General features: G+C 45.1%; 1 protein-coding gene across 1 annotated transcript; it reads right to left on the minus strand.

Annotated features, from left to right (window-relative positions):
- Positions 1-15,768: 15,768 nt before the first annotated feature.
- Positions 15,769-17,413, minus strand: LOC143616135 (ACT domain-containing protein ACR6-like). Its single transcript, XM_077089059.1, has 6 exons — positions 17,323-17,413; positions 17,073-17,118; positions 16,889-17,003; positions 16,747-16,814; positions 16,184-16,678; positions 15,769-16,126 (listed from the first exon to the last, which is right to left on the minus strand). Exons 1-6 carry the CDS (start codon positions 17,370-17,372, stop codon positions 15,776-15,778), a joined length of 1,125 nt encoding a protein of 374 aa, XP_076945174.1. The 5' UTR covers positions 17,373-17,413; the 3' UTR covers positions 15,769-15,775.
- Positions 17,414-17,722: the final 309 nt, after the last annotated feature.

The raw sequence follows: 17,722 nt of genomic DNA on the forward strand, positions 1-17,722 counted from the left end.
TTGAGAATGCTCTAAGGGCATTCACAACCCATCCCCCATAATTAATTATGTGAGGGGATTGATAAATTATAGGGTTGAGTTTTAAATGGTTGTGAGTGTAAATTATATGGTGGAGAGAGAAATGTAGTGATTTTTTGTAAATTTGAGGAAACAAAGTTTGTCCCTATTTATTTTTAATATTTGTTGAATTGGTTGTGAGTAGAGGAGAGAGAAAACTGTAATGATAAAAGTATAAAAAGTAGTATTATTTAATTAAACAGGAAAGAGAAATGTAATGTTTATAGTGTAATTATAAGGATATGGATAGGGGATGGTAGAGCATTCACGACCCATCCCCCATAATTATGTGAGGGGATTGATAAATTATAGGGTTGAGTTTTAAATGGTTGTGAGTGTAAATTATAGAGTGGAGAGAGAAATGTAGTGATTTTTTGTAAATTTGGGGAAACAAAGTTTGTCCCTATTTATTTTTTAATATTTGTTGAATTGGTTGTTAGTAGAGGAGAGAGAAAACTGTAATGATAAAAGTATAAAAAGTAGTATTGTTTAATTAAACAGGAAAGAGAAATGTAATGTTTATAGTGTGATTATAGGGATATGGATAGGGGATGGTAGAGCATTCACAACCCATCCCCCATAATTATGTGAGGGGATTGATAAATTATAGGGTTGAGTTTTAAATGGTTGTGAGTGTAAATTATAGAGTGGAGAGAGAAATGTAGTGATTTTTTGTAAATTTGGGGAAACAAAGTTTGTCCCTATTTATTTTTTAATATTTGTTGAATTGGTTATAAGTATAGGAGAGAGAAAACTGTAATGATAAAAGTATAAAAAGTAGTATTGTTTAATTAAACAGGAAAGAGAAATGTAATGTTTATAGTGTAATTATAGGGATATAGATAGGGGATGGGATGTGAATGCTCTTAACACAACAAATAACTTCACTACCAATTATAATTTTTATACCATAATAATAATACAAGATTCTGATATATCATATATATTTTCATGTTAGACAACCTACATTCTTGATGATGTCTTGATCTCCTTGTCACTCTTTCTCATATATCTAAGCAACCTACTTTCTAGCACTTTCACTTTGACTCGCCTTATAAACTTAAAAAATGAAAACTCATGCATTCTTGAGTGATTACAAATCATCTCAAAGCTGAAGAACACTTGTACAAACAAGAGAATGGGTGTGTGTAAAATTCATATCCAAGCGCATGTCAAGAAAAGTAATTCCTGCTAAGAATAAGGAAATTGTGACAGTGGTTAGTTATTGAGAAGATCTAGCTATTATTATCATCTATTCTTGCGAGACTGATAAAAACGTGAGTTTGTGACACGTGAAGAGATTATAAAAACTTCATTAGGGAGACGTTTCTGAACACCTTGTTTACCTACGTTTTTCAATCTACTATAAACATAGTACTTACTGAAATTATTGTTCTAAAAGGCGGACAAAAAGATGATGTTTACTTATGACATGTAAGCCATTTTACTAGGAAACATAAATTACTAATTATTCTTACTCTAGTTTGTTTCTACACTACAATAAATAAACAAAAAAAGGCAGAGTTCTTCTAGTTAGTTTATCCTGCGGAAAGAGTTTTAGAAACTACATGGTTCTCTATCATCATGATATCCATGTTTACACAAGTTTCTACCTAAATTGCTGAATGTGAGAAGTGTGGGAACTCTTTCTTTTTCAATCAAGAATTTAAAGAACATTAATGCGGAACAAGGGTTCTCGGTAGATACCGATCCTATTAGTGCATTTAGAACATCATCCTCAATCGGGAAATTTCCCGTAATGATGACTTCACCCAAATCTTTGGCTTCACAAACTAGTCTCCGAAATCAACTGAAATATAAAATCTCTATAATCAATCGATCTCGGTGCAACGCCAAGCTTTCTCTTCATATTCAACACCCGCTCCACACTAACCGCATCCCCATCCACCCTTAACGCTTCAAGGGCTTTCGAGCCGCTATATAGGAGGCAATAACCTGACGGTAAGCAGAGGCATGGAGTTGAATGTTGAGAGGCTGTCGATAGCAGTGGGAAAGGGAGAGTGATCTGAGCAGGGAGTGGTAGGAGAGGGAGGTGTGGAGAGTGAGTGGTGGCGGATGAGGAATGGATCGATGACTTGGGAAACGAGTGTGGGGTTGAGCTTCTGCCGGCAACCCATGATTCCGTGAAGCCTTTGTTCCACTAATGGACTCCATGCTCCAGGAGGATTAGAAGCTCTCATCAGTGCTCTGCTTATCTGATTCGCCAATTCGCTTCTTGCTGAATGTTTCATTAACACTTGCACCACTAGTTTTAATTCGTTTGAAATCAGATCAGAACCTCTTAAGTTAGGATATTGTAACACGAGTGGTTTGTATAAAACTTCCAAAATAATAGTATTTCGTGTTTCTATAGGTGTATTACTACATGTTTGTACAGAGTTTGTTGGAGATACTTTGTATAGATTATCTCCATCATCTATATGATTGCTAGTCATCGTACACAACTGATTTTTAAGTGCTATGGTAGATTTTTACGTATTCCTATTCTAATCCTAATACAATTGAATCAGAATTGATCACCAACGGTTAAACAAATTTTATTGAATTAACCGACCTCTGATTGTTATAATACAAAAGCAAAAGATAATCTTTTATTATCGATAGTTGTAACTGCCAACAGTAGTAGTAGTAACTAACAACTTATACTCAACATCTCGTCAGAACTTAAACAACAATGCTAACCATAAGTACCAACTTATCTTTAGTACTAACTTTTCCCACCGATAAAGAATACTTGAATTTATCAGAATTTATCATCATAACATAATTATACCATATGGCATGTTTAAAGGAGTAAATTTGTCTACTGTGAAAAATTAATTGCACATCACTAAATTATAGAAAGTTGTCATATATGAATTATATACATGTGGTTTTTGATGTATTAACATAAACCAACCATGCTTAAAATTCAACTTTCTTGAAACAAGTATGCTAGAAACCAAAAATCTAAAGTACTGAAATTAAGATATAGCCACATTCGAGATAGGCTTGACCTCCAGTTACAAGGTTAAAGAACCCTAATTCTGATAACATCCATAACTAATAAAACAAAGATAACCCTATTTATACTAAACATAATTGACGGTTCTAGAACAAAACAGCCCCACTAATTTATGCTTAAACTGTTCCCACTTGTTTGGTAACATGGGTTTAGGCGGGAATAGATTCTAAGGGACCAGGTACGTATCTAAGTACATCAAAGTAATATATACTTATATATACATAATTTATGTACCATGTCTATGTACATATTAATATAATACTGCACGCAGCAATATGATTTACAACACCTGAGTGACTGTTTACAATAATTCCTTGTATCCTGCTTTGTGCATCAGCTGGAAATACAAACCTAAACTGTACATGTACTATTTTGAAGAGGTAGGTCCCAGCAGAGCCCAGTTGGACCCGCAAGACTCACCTTGAAGAGGGACGTCTGCGCAACGACCAACTGCTTCCGCAGGACCCACCATGCTCAGAGAAGACCTTACGCGCAGTACGCCAGCTGTTCCCGCAGGGAAAGCCTCCCAATGGTGAAGTACCCTGCTTGTTCCCGCAGCTGCGGATACAAGCCATCAGGGAAGGCTACCCGCACTGATAGCAAGGCTACACGCACAAGGCACTAACTCGATACTTCATAATGTCACCTGAAGGAATGAGCAAGGCGGGAATACTCCCGCCCAAATGAGCCAGTCCGTATGCTTCTGGAAGATCTTTTGTACTATACCTGCCAAGGTATGGACAGAATAGACGATCTGACCAAAACAGCCCATGAACCAATCACAGGGTGACAGCTCACCGACAACAGTACGAGGAGGAGCACCCTCTAGTACTGTTTGTTACTATTAGCCGCTGCCTACTCACCAACCCTCACTGTGGGACGTGCGTAGCCTACAGTTGGTGGAACAGTGCATAGCCGGCAGTAAAGGAACAGTATACAGCCGGCCTTGTCACTGTCGGCCGCAACCTATCCACCAACCAGCATGGCTTGTGCGTAGCCCACTGTTGGTAGAACAGGGATACTATTCAGCCGGCTGTACCTTCTTGGAAACCTACCTTCGGCTATAAATACTCCAACACCTTGGAATGGTAAGGACATCATCTGATATCTCACTATCTTATCTTCTCTAGCAATCTCTTAATATACACTTATATTCAGAGCAATCTAGTCTGATTCTCACGCCGGAGGGTGGTCACAAGGAGGAACCCCCCCCCTTCTCAGTGACGAGCTTACGGTGTCTGTTTTGCAGGTCACCTGAAGAACAACTTTCTTTGCTGGACCTCATCCTCGTGGGAAACATCTATTTAACCCCCAGATTATCCGTAATCTGCCCGTGGGTCACTTAGTGTTTCTTCATTGGCGCCATCCGTGCATAAAAGCCAGAACTGATTCTTAGTTTTTTCAAAATTTCTGAAGAAATGGTTAACGTTACTCCGGTCCCAAAGCCAGTAAGTGACCAAGAAACCCCGGTAACCACAACCCCAGCAACTGGGGGGAACACCGGCGGTTATACAAATTTTACGAACACTACCCCGATTACCCAAGCCGGGACAAGTGCAGTAAACAATATTTCACTGGGGTTCACTGATGCCCAGTTGGAGAAACGGACGAGGGTCCCTCGCCAAACACTCGATCAAGTAAAGGCGTGGGCCGAAGCACGTCAGAAAGAGTTTCAAGCTGAGTTGGATGAACGCTTGCGTTCACTTCAACAGGCTGACGAATTCGGCAGTACTCGCCAACATCTCAACATGAACAGTGAGTGCGAGTACTCGGATGATGAGCGGGAAGAATCCGATACCGACGCAAACCCTCGCCATAAGGCAAAAGGGAAGCGTAAGGAAACGGACTTCCAACCGACAAGGAATTTTGGAGAAACCTTTAAACCAACGAACGTGGGGAGAAACCCACGTGACTTCTCCAAAACCTTTAGACCAACTGCTGCAAATGCAGGAAAGTCCAAGTTTGCAAGGGACATTGCGGAAGCAATCGCCCCGAGAAGTGCCAAACAAATGTCCAACATCGGCACTTATGATGGTCTATCCGACCCAGACGACCACTTGAACAGATTCATTGCGGGGGCAATCGTCAGTAACTGGACGGAACCCACGTGGTGTTATATGTTCCAGATGACTCTGGTTGGAGCGGCCAGGGCATGGTTCGATCGTTTACCGGTCCACCACATCTATGATTGGGCGGACTTTCAGAACAAGTTCAGCCAACACTTCAGCCAACAGAGGAAATATACTGAAGAACAGTGGACGATCCTCAATTACGTTAGAGAGGAAGATGAATCTTTACTAGACTTCATCACTCGCTTCAACTCCAAAAAGCTGAGTCTGGGCAACATAAGTGAAGATCTTGTTCGCGCCGCTTTCATCCATGGCGCCGAATACCCAGAGCTTATCCGCACATTGACGGGTAAGGACGGCATGCCATCCACATGGGATGCCATCATGACGGCGGCCAAGCGCTTTGCCGAGACAGAGAAGCAACTGGGAAGGGATCTTCCCCAGAGTACACACCTCTACACGCAAAGGACTAGAGAAAACAATGTTTGGATCGCCCGGCAGAACAAAAAGAGGAAGCTAGGTATTTGGCAGTCAAGGGTAAACTTTAACACCTCATCCAGCTCTCGCCCTCTTGTTGGCGGAAGGGATAACACACACCCTTCAAGCCGAAAACACCGGTGGACGCCACTCACCAAGAGCGTCACGGAGATATTTGCCACCGAAAAACTACCATGGCCAAAAGCTCCAATGATCCGGCAGCGACCTAATGCAGATCAAAGCAAATCCTGTGACTTCCACGGGACAAAAGGTCATAGTACGGAGGAGTGTACATCCTTGAAGGATATTGTTGAAACATTCGTCAAGGATGGAAGACTTGCACACCTTGTGGCATCAATCAAGAAGGGAGGAAGGAATGATAACCGTACAGAGGCAACGGACGAAAGCCCGTTGACATCAGCATCAACATGGTTCATGGCAACATCAGAGGAAGAAAAAGGCGAGCGACAGAACCATGCGCATGGAAGGAAGCTGAGGTGCGCTTCCCGCGAGTGCCAGGAGGACGCAGCAAAGAAGGCCCTATCGTCATCAAAAGCCAGCTGGGGCACTACATCACTTCCCGCACTCTTGCTGACAACGGCGCCTCGTCAACGGTGATGTACAGGAAGTTCTTCGACAAGCTAGATGACGAAGACAAGGAACGCCTGGAAACGATCTATGCCTCGATGGAAGGGTTCGACGGCAGCACAAACACCCCCCTGGGTATCCTATCTTTCCCCGTCACTCTTACGGACGAGAACCACTCACGCACAGAAGACGTGGATTTTGTCGTGATGAGGAAGCCACACCAAACATACGACATTCTCTTCGGAAGAGACGGGATGGCAAGATTCAACGCCGTGGTATCTTCAGTCCACGGCATGATGGGATGGCCAACAGCTGAGGGTATAGCGATGATCACCGGCATTCCCCAGGTATGCATCGTATCTGTCTCATCTAAACCCAAACCAAAGATGGCTAAACCAACCATCACCGAACCGGAAAGATGGGCCTTCAACGGCAAATACCCTGACCAGGCCGTTACCATTGGCCCAACAGTTGTTGATCCCACACGCACCTTACTCAAACGCTTACTACAGAAAAACGTTGACATCTTCGCGTGGACACCAGCTGACATGACTGGTGTACCCCGAAGTAAGGCAGAGCATAAGCTCAAGTGCGATCCGGCCGTTACGCCAGTCGTACAAAAGCGCAGAGTAATGGGCCCAGAACAAACTAACGCGTGTAGAACCTAAGTCAAGAAACTCCTTGACGCAGGCATCGTACGCGTTAGCAGATATCAAACATGGGTTGCAAATCCCGTTATGGTACCGAAGAATAACAAACAATGGCGCATGTGCATAGATTTCAAGGACTTGAACAAAGCATGCCCCAAAGATTGTTATCCGTTACCCGAAATTGATCTTAAGGTGGATTCGTTAGCACCGTTTCGCCTTAAATGCTTCTTGGATGCCTATAAGGGGTACCATCAAATCCAAATGGCCGTTGATGATCAAGACAAAACCGCTTTTCGGACGCCCGATGGCACATTTTGTTACCAAATGATGCCATTTGGACTTAAGAATGCCGGGTCCACATACCAACGCCTGATGGACAACCAGTTTCATTCCCAAATTGGGAGGAACTTGGAAGTATACATGGATGATTTGGTCATCAAAAGCCCTGACGCAGAAGCGATGTTGAAAGACATCGAAGAAACTTTCAACACGCTCAGGAAGATAAACATGAAGCTCAACCCGAGCAAGTGTGCCTTTGGAATGGAAGAAGGGAAATTCTTGGGGGTCATCGTCACTAAAGATGGCTTCAGAGCGAACCCTGAAAAGGTCGAAGCCATTATCAAAATGGAATCACCTACTACCATCAAACAGGCTCAGACACTGAATGGACGACTAGTCGCACTTAATCGCTTTTTGGCAAACCACGCGGATAAGTCGTTTCCTTTCGTGTCAACGTTAAGAAACTGTTTAAAGAAAACGCACTTCCGCTGGACACCAGAAGCGGAAGCAGCTTTTCAGGAGATTCGGTCACGCTTGATCGAACTCCCAACGCTCACAGCACCAAAAGCGGGGGAGGAGTTAATCCTATACCTTTCCGCAACAGATAGAGCAACCGGGGCGGTCCTGCTAGTTGAACGGAAAAGCATCCAGATGCCAATCTATTATGTCAGCCTTATCCTTACAGACGTAGAAACCCGGTACTCTACCCTCGAAAAATTAGTCTTAGCACTTATACACGCTTCACGAAGGTTAAGACGATATTTCCAGGGTCACCCAATCACCATTCTCTCCAACTTCAAACTTGCAAACGTTCTACGCAAACCCGAGTTATCGGGACGCCTAGCCAAATGGGCAATTGAGTTGGGGGAATACGCGATAAAGTATAAGCCAAGACCAGCCATAAAAGGCCAGGTTTTGGCCGACTTTATTGCGGAAGTGCCTGCATCGCGGGAAAAAGAGTGCCAGGAAGAGGCTCAACCCTCTCCAGCATAGGACATCAATGATGTCTGGCGACTCTACACTGATGGAGCAGCCAGTAACGAGGGTTCAGGCGCAGGGCTGAAACTAACCAACCCAGCAGGCCAAGAATACACTTACGCTATTCGACTGGATTTTCCAAGTACGAATAACGAAGCCGAGTATGAAGCATTCTTGGCCGGGCTGAGAATTGCGCGTAAGATGGGAGTGAAACACTTGGAAGCCCACGTGGATTCCATGTTAGTAGCCAATCAAATCAACGGGACGTACACGGCCGTGAACGACACAATGGCCCTGTACCTCGCACAAGCAAAAACCCTTATGCGCGATTTTAACGATTGCAAAGTCATACACATCAAGCGTAGTGAAAACAAATCTGCGGATGCGTTAAGCAAGCTTGCATCATTAGCCTTCACCCACTTGGGAAAGGACATCCGCATTGAACTCCTCGAGGCACCTTCGGTCCCGCACAAGGAAATTTGTGTCATCCAAACCGGCACAGAAACGTGGATGACACCAATAATAAAATACCTTGCGGCAGGTACACTACCAGAGTCAAAAACACAGGCAAGAAAACTACGCTGTAAAACACTGAATTATCAACTCATCGATGACATCCTTTACAGACGTAACTTTCTTGGCCCACTCTTAAGATGTGTGGACAACCAAGATGCCGACTACCTCCTAAGGGAAGTGCACGAAGGCATCTGTGGAGTACACGCAGGTCCACGCGCTGTTGTAGCTAAGCTAAACAACGCGGGATACTTTTGGCCGGGGATGCATACAGATGCGTTGGCATACATCAGAAAGTGCAGGTCTTGTCAGCTCTACGCACCCAACACGCATCGCCCGAAGAATGAACTTGTTCCAGTCACCTCTTCATGGCCATTTCAGAAGTGGGCCATCGATGTGACAGGCCCATTTCCTACAGCAGCAGGAAATGTTCAGTTCCTAGTGGTAGCCATCGACTACTTCACCAAGTGGATAGAAGCAAAACCCTTAGCCCAAACAACCACGAAACATATCAAAAAATTTATTTGGGAATTTATTATTTGTCGTTTTGGACTTCCACAGAATTTGGTGAGCGATAACGGCACCAACTTTGCTGACAAGAAGCTACAAAAGTGGCTGGAAGAACTCCAAATCACCCACACTTTTACCTCAGTGGCGCACCCGCAAGGTAATGGTGAGGTAGAAAGAGCAAATAAGAGCATCGTCGAAGGCATAAAGAAAAGACTCTTGGAACACAGATCCGGCTGGGTGGACGAGCTTCCGCACGTCCTTTGGGCAAACAGAACACTGAAAAAGGCCAGTACGGGAGAAACCCCGTTCAGTCTGACTTATGGCACGGAAGCCATGGTCCCGGTCGAAATTGGTTTACCCTCACCAAGTGTCTTGATTCAGCCACAAGACAATGATGCGAAAAGACGGTTAGACCTTATGCTAACCGAGGAACGCAGAGACTTAGCCGCAGTGCGTGAAGAGAACTACAAGCGACAAATGCAAAAGTACTACAACACGCGGGTAAAACTCTGCAACTTCAATGTAGGAGACTACATACTGCGTAACAACGAGGCTTCGAACCAACAACGCCCAGGAAAACTGGCCCCGGTCTGGGAAGGGCCATACATTATCAAAGAAGTTCTGGGAAAGGGCGCGTACCGGCTCGAAAGGCTCGATGGCACTCCCATCCCAAGAACATGGAATGGAGCTCAATTACGCAAATGTTACATGTAGATCAATTCCAAACTTGTAAAGAAAAGGCCTAGAGCCACTTCTAATGGAAATGATTCTCCTTTCACAATGTGTTGATAGCCTTACCTTTATACTTATGAACTTCCCACACTGATGTGCCGGTATTCACCGCATAAATATGGGAAGAAGTAAGTCGTTACGTGTGGAAGGCGGCAAAACCCGCATAAACACAAAACGGTAAAAATTTCAAAAGTTTAAGGAAAACCTCCACGCAGGTCAGATATAGGCAAAGTTTTGTCATCCTATTAAGTGCAAGTGACGGTCTTACCCGCACAATCACGAACAAGGAGGCAAAACTTCAACCTATTATCTACCACGTTCAAAGGTTAACTTATTCTAAACACTTAGAAAATTTCAAAGGAAAAGATGAGGAAAACTTCCACGCAGGTCAGACATAAGTAAATTTAAGCCATCCTACTAAGTGTAAGTGACGGTCATACCCGCACAATCATGAAAGAGGAAGCGAAACAAACTTATAATTTGCCACGTTAAAAAGTTAACTTATCTAAGTACTAAAGAAATTGCTAAGTTAAATCAAAACATGCGTAAAATAAACAAGGCAAGGAATTAACACAATCTTTATTCCATCAAAATTCAAATATTACAAAGATTGCTGGGTGCATACCCGCATACAAAAGAAGCTATACAAAAATAAAAATCTACTCTAATGGTGAAAAGGGATCTTCAGGATCAAGCTTCAGGACCACTTCCACTTGGACCCGCACCATCAATAGAGCGTGGCGGTTCAAGGAAAGCTTTAAGGATAGCTAGCCCATCATCAGCAGCAGCGACTTCGTTCACCTTCTCCACCACCGGATGCGGGAAGGCGGCATACTGGTTCACTGCTTGGTCATAAACAGCTTCAGTATCCACATCGTACAAAGAGAAGTTGGAAGGCGGGATGCCTTTCTCAACGAACCCTAGACCAAGCAGGAAGCCGGCCTTTTCCCCATCCTCATGAGAAGCGTTGAGGGCCGCGCTCATGGCATCGTCGTATTATGTGTCCGTGAAGACTCGATGCACAACCTACAAGAAAAAATACAAGTATCAAAACCTTTTCTATTTGCAAAGAAAAGCGTAAAGACATTATGAAGTTAAGCTTACCTGAGACAACACTTCTCGAAGAAGCCATTCCTTGGCAACCAGAGCCTCTTGGAGGGCGGCTTGAGCTTGGTTACAGGCGCGTTCGGCTTCACTTTTATTGAGGTTGGCAAGCAACACTTCCTTTGCAGCAGCCTCTTCAACGCCCTTTAGCTTCCGCTCAGTGTGGTCAAGCACGCCCCTCTGGTCCAAGATCTCTTGGAGCTTCTTGGCGTCTTCCATCGCCAAGGCATCATGAGCCTGTTGGAGCGCCTCTAGTTTGGCTTTAAGTTCCTCATTCTCGAGGCGTAGAGGCTCAGCAACAGCCTCAGCCTTGGTGGCCCTCTCGGTTGCGTTCCGTGCAGTTTCCTTAGCCAGCCGAAGCTGTTCGTTAACAGCTTGGGCAGCCTTGGAACGGGCCTCGAGACGGGCCTGAACTTCAACCTCGAGGGCCTTGAAGGCCTTCTCCTTTTCCGCAGCCACTGCGGTAAGCCTCCTATTCTCCTCCCGGACAGCCCGCGCCTGAGCTACTTCTTGGATGCGAGCTGCTTTTAACTTGTCGTTTTCACGACAAAGCAGCTCTACGCGCGGCTGCATCCAGGCCAGGAGAACCCGAAGCTCATTGGTTAGCCTACCCTCCTGGTAGCTAGCCATGGCTTCCCCCAACGCACCACTGGGAGCTGGGTGACGAGCCCACTCCACGCACTCCACAGGCGTGCGAAGGGTTGTTCCTCGGCGGATGTTCCATCGTGGAACATACACTTCATTGGAATCCGACACTGTAAAAAACAAAAAGCAGTTAGGAAAAGATGATACACAAAAAAAAAAAAAAAAAAGGCCAAAAGAACCCTACGCACCTGTAGGGTCGACAACAGGCCGATAGCCGCCAAACCCATCACCTGAACCCAAGGGAAATCCGTCCAAGAGGTCAGACAGATGGGAAGGAGGCAGAGGTTGGCGAGAAGCCCTAAGCATACCTGAGGGATCGGCCGTCGTTGCCGATGACGGAGGCATGGTGAAGGCCGCCGCGGTAGTAGAAACCAACGGAGGTGAACTCACCGTAGGTGAACTCACAACCGTGGTCGCCGCGGCGGAGGAGTCCGCAGAAAAAGTCACCGCCGGCTCAGTGAAAGATTCAGTAAATATGGCACTGACAGCCGGCGGTGATGTCATCACAGTTGGAACAGTTGGCTCAACTGGGTGAGCAACTGAACCAACTGAAGCAGGCACAACCACCTGGGTCGTCGCCTCAGGTAGGCTGACCAAGCCTACCGTCATGGGTCCGGAGGTATTCCTCCCCGCTCCACCCTGGAATGCGGTAGCATCCACGCCTGCACAAAGGAGATAAGTATTAATGATGGAAAGCTATGAAGTTAAAAATAAAGGAAGTTTGTACTTACGGGTTTTCTTGAGCCTAAAAGTGCGGACAGGCGGGGACGAACCCGATGGAGCCGGCCTCTTTACGCCACTCACCGTCGTCATCCTGGGCTCTCCGGAGGTGACAGTCGTCGCAGCCTCCGGAGCAGTGGTCTTATCACCACCAGGGTTCCCCGCCACCTCCTCGCTCTCGATCTCTGAATCAGATCGAGGCACCGGATCGGCAGTGGAGGCCACCTTTGCCTTCCCCTTCCCGCCGGCAGCCTTCTTCTTCCGCACCAACGGAGGACCATCTGCGGATTCCTCATCAGAACACAAGATTAGAGGAATTCCAGCAGAGGTTTCAGCATTGAGGGGTCGAGGATTGAATAACGCCTTACCTGGCCGCCTGGCGCTCAGGATCTCGTGGCCTGGCGGGTAGACCTCCACGAGCCGATCCGCCGTCTGTTCAAGGATGGGCAACTCGTTCTCATCTAGAGCACGAGTACCCATCCGAGCGGGACTATCAGCCTCCCGCGGATACAGGAGTGACTGCAAGTCGTTCCCCTCTGAAATAAAAGAAAAACAGTTAGAAGACAAACCTATATAAACAAAGAAGACAGAGCATACCGTAAGGGACATAGTTCAAACCGTATTCAAGGACGATCGGGATCTTTTGCGCCTCCGCATCCTTCCACACCCGGCTCATCCCGAGCATCACCATCCCGGACTCCGCAAAGCGGCAAACCGGAGATTGGACTCGGGAAATCTTTGAGAACCATTCCGCCTCCTGGTAGTTGGAGGCGTGAAGGCTGGGGAGTGCTTGCCCATTCTTGAACTTCATGGCAAGGGGGATGGCGCGAGCGGAGTTATAAAAGAACTCCCGCTTCCATGAACGAAGACTGCGCTCGGTTGCGCAAATCTTCAAACCCTTGATCCGGGTTATCAGAGTATACCACCCCTGGATGCACCTCCAAGAGTAGAAGGTCATCAGGCGGTCGACGAAGGGCTCAACGCCCCAGAATCCGGCACACCCACTCGAAGTGGCGAATCTTCGCGATCGCCATCGGGTGTACCTCGGTCAGGTGTACACCGTGCCTCTCCAGAACACGGTACACAAACTTTGTCAAGGGGAACCTAAGATTCCCATAGACAAAGAATGCGGCATATACCCCGATCTTGCCTCTGGGGGCATCATACACCGTCTGGTGAGGTTCAGGAAACTCAGGCTCGAAAGACTCGAGCATGAACTTCCTGACGATGTACTGATATAGATCGACAGGCAGAGCACACTGGCACTCGCCAGCAGTACTCTTGTCATCCTTGTCGGACGTGGATGACGGGTTCTCGGCATACACCCCAGCCTCCTGGGCTGTAGCCTCAAGATCGTGAGCAGAAGATATCTTGCAGGTATGAAAGAAGAGAACGATTTCAAGAGAATGCTCGACTGAAAAGGTGAGTATTCGCCGGAAATCGTTTTGAAGATGAAGAGAAAAGTGAAAGTGTGGATTACAAAGGACCCTCTCCCCCTTTATATACTAATCGCAATCAATGAGATGAATTTAATGCGGAAGAGAGAGAAATCACAGGTGCAATGAAACTATGACACGTGGCAATAAGCAAGCTGGCAACAGCTGTTGAAAGGACGCGTGCCATTAATTTCGTGGCCACGCGCCCGAAATTTCGCGCCCACGCGCCTGAAAAAGCGCCTGGAATGACCATATACTGTCACGTCGCCATAACTTCCTGCACGTCCTGACACAGTCAGAAGAAACCGTCGGACGACGTTTCAATAGTTTTGACTGTTCTTATCCTTTCACCAACCCTTCGAATTTCAAAATTTCAAAAAGATTCAAAAGCGGGAAAATACCCCTTACCTTGGCAACCAAGTAACTATAAGACAGGTGCGGGTACAGTGTTAAGGCAAAACCCTTCACATACTTGGCACCCGCAGGGAGTTGACGCCAGGAATACCTTGGAAGTAAAGTAACCGTAAGACGAGTGCGGGTACAGTGTCAAGGCAAAACCCTTCACATACTTGGCGCTTCGCAGGGAATTGAAACCAAGAAGGATCTTCTGGGCCATGCTTGCGGAAACGGGAATAACATCCCCGCATAGCGGGAACGTCGAGAACTATATTGTTTGAAACTCCAAGATGGAATTGGTGGTTTTAACATAATTGATCACTATGTTCAAAACTACCAAAACCCCATGGAGAATCCACACAAGTGGGACTCAACGCTCCTGACTTGCGAGGAAGTTACAGACCTACCCGCTTCATACCCAAAGATCAAGCAGAAAAGTCGGGAATTTCTGCGTGACATTAGGAAAACCGCGGGAAGAATCCCCACGGAAAACCTAAAAACAAAAAACTCTTTTCAAAACCCCTTGCTTAAGTCCAAAAGTTCACCTCACTTTATTAAACATTCATGAGAAGAACATTGGACTGGGGGGACTTGAAGAGGTAGGTCCCAGCAGAGCCCAGTTGGACCCGCAAGACTCACCATGAAGAGGGACGTCTGCGCAACGACCAACTGCTTCCGCAGGACCCACCATGCTCAGAGAAGACCTTACGCGCAGTACGCCAGCTGTTCCCGCAGGGAAAGCCTCCCAATGGTGAAGTACCCTGCTTGTTTCCGCAGCTGCGGATACAAGCCATCAGGGAAGGCTACCCGCACTGATAGCAATGCTACACGCACAAGGCACTAACTCGATACTTCAGTAATGTCACCTGAAGGAATGAGCAAGGCGGGAATACTCCCGCCCAAATGAGCCAGTCCGTATGCTTCTGGAAGATCTTTTGTACTATACCTGCCAAGGTATGGACAGAATAGACGATCTGACCAAAACAGCCCATGAACCAATCACAGGGTGACAACTCACCGACAAAAGTACGAGGAGGAGCACCCTCTAGTACTGTTTGTCACTATTAGCCGCTGCCTACTCACCAACCCTCACTGTGGGACGTGCGTAGCCAACAGTTGGTGGAACAGTGCATAGCCGGCAGTAAAGGAACAGTATACAGCCGGCCTTGTCACTGTCGGCCGCAACCTATCCACCAACCAGCATGGCTTGTGCGTAGCCCACTGTTGGTAGAACAGGGATACTATTCAGCCGGCTGTACCTTCTTGGAAACCTACCTTCGGCTATAAATACTCCAACACCTTGGAATGGTAAGGACATCATCTGATATCTCACTATCTTATCTTCTCTAGCAATCTCTTAATATACACCTATATTCAGAGCAATCTAGTCTGATTCTCACGCCAGAGGGTGGTCACAAGGAGGAACCCCCCCTTCTCAGAGACGAGCTTACGGTGTCTGTTTTGCAGGTCACCTGAAGAACAACTTTCTTTGCTGGACCTCATCCTCGTGGGAAACATCTATTTAACCCCCAGATTATCCGTAATCTGCCCATGGGTCACTTAGTGTTTCTTCAATTTTCTTCACCTATATTTATATCATATATACCGAGAGTAGGATCCGACCAGTTTCAAAGTCTGAAATGATCGGCATTTAAACAAACTTCCAAACAGAAAGCTCATTGTTGTTTCTTCAGGCGGTGATCGACTAGAATTCCATCGAGCATGTAATGCTGCTTGTTCACCAATTTGACTTTGAATAGAATCTATTGTTTTCGGGTCCACTGGGTTGTTACCGGTCATGTCTGTTACATAAAATTTGTCTTTAGCTGTTCCACCTTCGGTTGAAATCTCTGCTCTTTTTATGCACAAACTATTCTCTCTAAAGATTCTCGTTATATCTGAAAGGAGTCCAACACGATCTTCTGTGCACAATTCTAGCTCTAGTGCCTACATAAAACGAGTATAACATGGAAAATGGGTACAGCTGAAAAATATTTTAAAACATAAACGAATCACCGTGTAATCCTTCTCGGCACAATCAAAAACAGTAACCTGTGTTTTCAACCCACTTTCTTTTTCTTCCTGTTCTGTTTTATCAACCTTCTCATAATCCCGCTCCGCAAACATAATTTGATGTAACCTTCTCTGTCTGTGCATATAACCAGGGGTCGAAAGTGTCATTTTCGCAGTCTTCAAATCATTGTTTCCCTTAAGAACATTACAAAGCAGTTTCTTAATAGTCGAAAGCCTTTTCGGGTCTTCAACTGCAAAGTTTGTTTTTTCGTCCGTGACATGCACCACGGCTGCAGCTCTGGCGTTGTGTGTCCATATTTCAGCATTGGCCACGTTACAACCAAGGCTCGTTAGAACTGCAGACACTTCGGATAACAATCCTGGTCTGTCGGTTCCAACCAACTCGATCGACGTGTAATCTTCAGATGGCTTCAAACCAACAGAACCATTCAGTGATGGATAAACTGCATCACTAGTTTCAAGCACCTGGATAGACATCATATTTAAGTTGGCATTCGAATATTTATCTCAAATGAGTCAAATCACACAATTACCTTTTTTATATAATTAACCACCCGTTCATCTCTAATTTTGCTTCTGTCATGGTATATAACGTTGAACACTGTGAAAATCACAAACTTAGGATCAGATAGTGTATGTATATACACAAAGTAACTCGTTTTTTTTGCAGCATACCGTCCATGAACCAACTGGCGTCGGATGAGATGTAGGCTTTTTTGATGAGGAGGCCTAAATCAGAGAGAAGTTGAACCACTTCCAGTAGAATACCATGCTTCTTAACACTTTCAACCTGAAATAGCAAACCATAGTTAAAATGATACTAGTAGTAGTATAGAATGAATTATTGGTATATATATACCTGGATAATAGTTGCATCTGGGGAAGAATTGTTGTCGATTGTAACTCTGCAATTAATATAGGAAATTAAAATGAGCAGTAAAGAATCATTCATTTAGCTACAATAATCTTAAAAAAAAAAACAAGAAGAAGAAGAAGAAGCCCTAAATGAATGAATATAGTGAAAGCAGGTAAGTATCCAGTTATGTATGTAAGAAGACATGACGTAGATATAGAAATGAAATTAGGATGTGAGGATACCAATACCATACCTGGGTGGATTCATCCTCCTGATAAGTTTTGCATATTCATCTTCTTCCATATGAATAATATTATTATAAAAGAAAGAAAGGGGATTTTGAATATGAAACTCTTGGTTTAGGTCCTGCTGCTGCTGCCTTGGTTTAAAAGTTCCTTAAAACGTAGATACAGAGGTCGGAGAATAAATTAAGTGGGATGTCAGAGAGACGTATATGATTGGGCAGGCAGCCACATTGACTTGACTTCTGATATTATTATACCTCACTCCCGCACTCATCACAATTCGGCTGATTCCCCTCCCCTAGGATCACAATGTTTTTGTTTTTTTTTTCCATTATTATTTTTTAACTACTAAACTTTTACATTTTATAGTGCTTAAACCTAGCATAATGTATCAATTGACCATCTGTC

The sequence above is a fragment of the Bidens hawaiensis genome, unplaced genomic scaffold (assembly GCF_021521415.1).
Source record: "Bidens hawaiensis isolate Kalapana, Puna unplaced genomic scaffold, B.hawaiensis_p1.1 tig00045997_1, whole genome shotgun sequence".
NCBI lineage: Eukaryota > Viridiplantae > Streptophyta > Magnoliopsida > Asterales > Asteraceae > Bidens > Bidens hawaiensis.

Excerpts from the sequence above, each read along its gene's own strand:
- LOC143616135 (XM_077089059.1), bottom strand. The coding sequence starts at position 17,372 with ATGGAAGAAGATGAATATGCAAAACTTATCAGGAGGATGAATCCACCC. Across the intron at positions 17,119-17,322 it reads AGGAGGATGAATCCACCCAG|AGTTACAATCGACAACAATT; the intron begins GTATGGTATTGG and ends TATTAATTGCAG. Across the intron at positions 17,004-17,072 it reads CAGATGCAACTATTATCCAG|GTTGAAAGTGTTAAGAAGCA; the intron begins GTATATATATAC and ends TTGCTATTTCAG.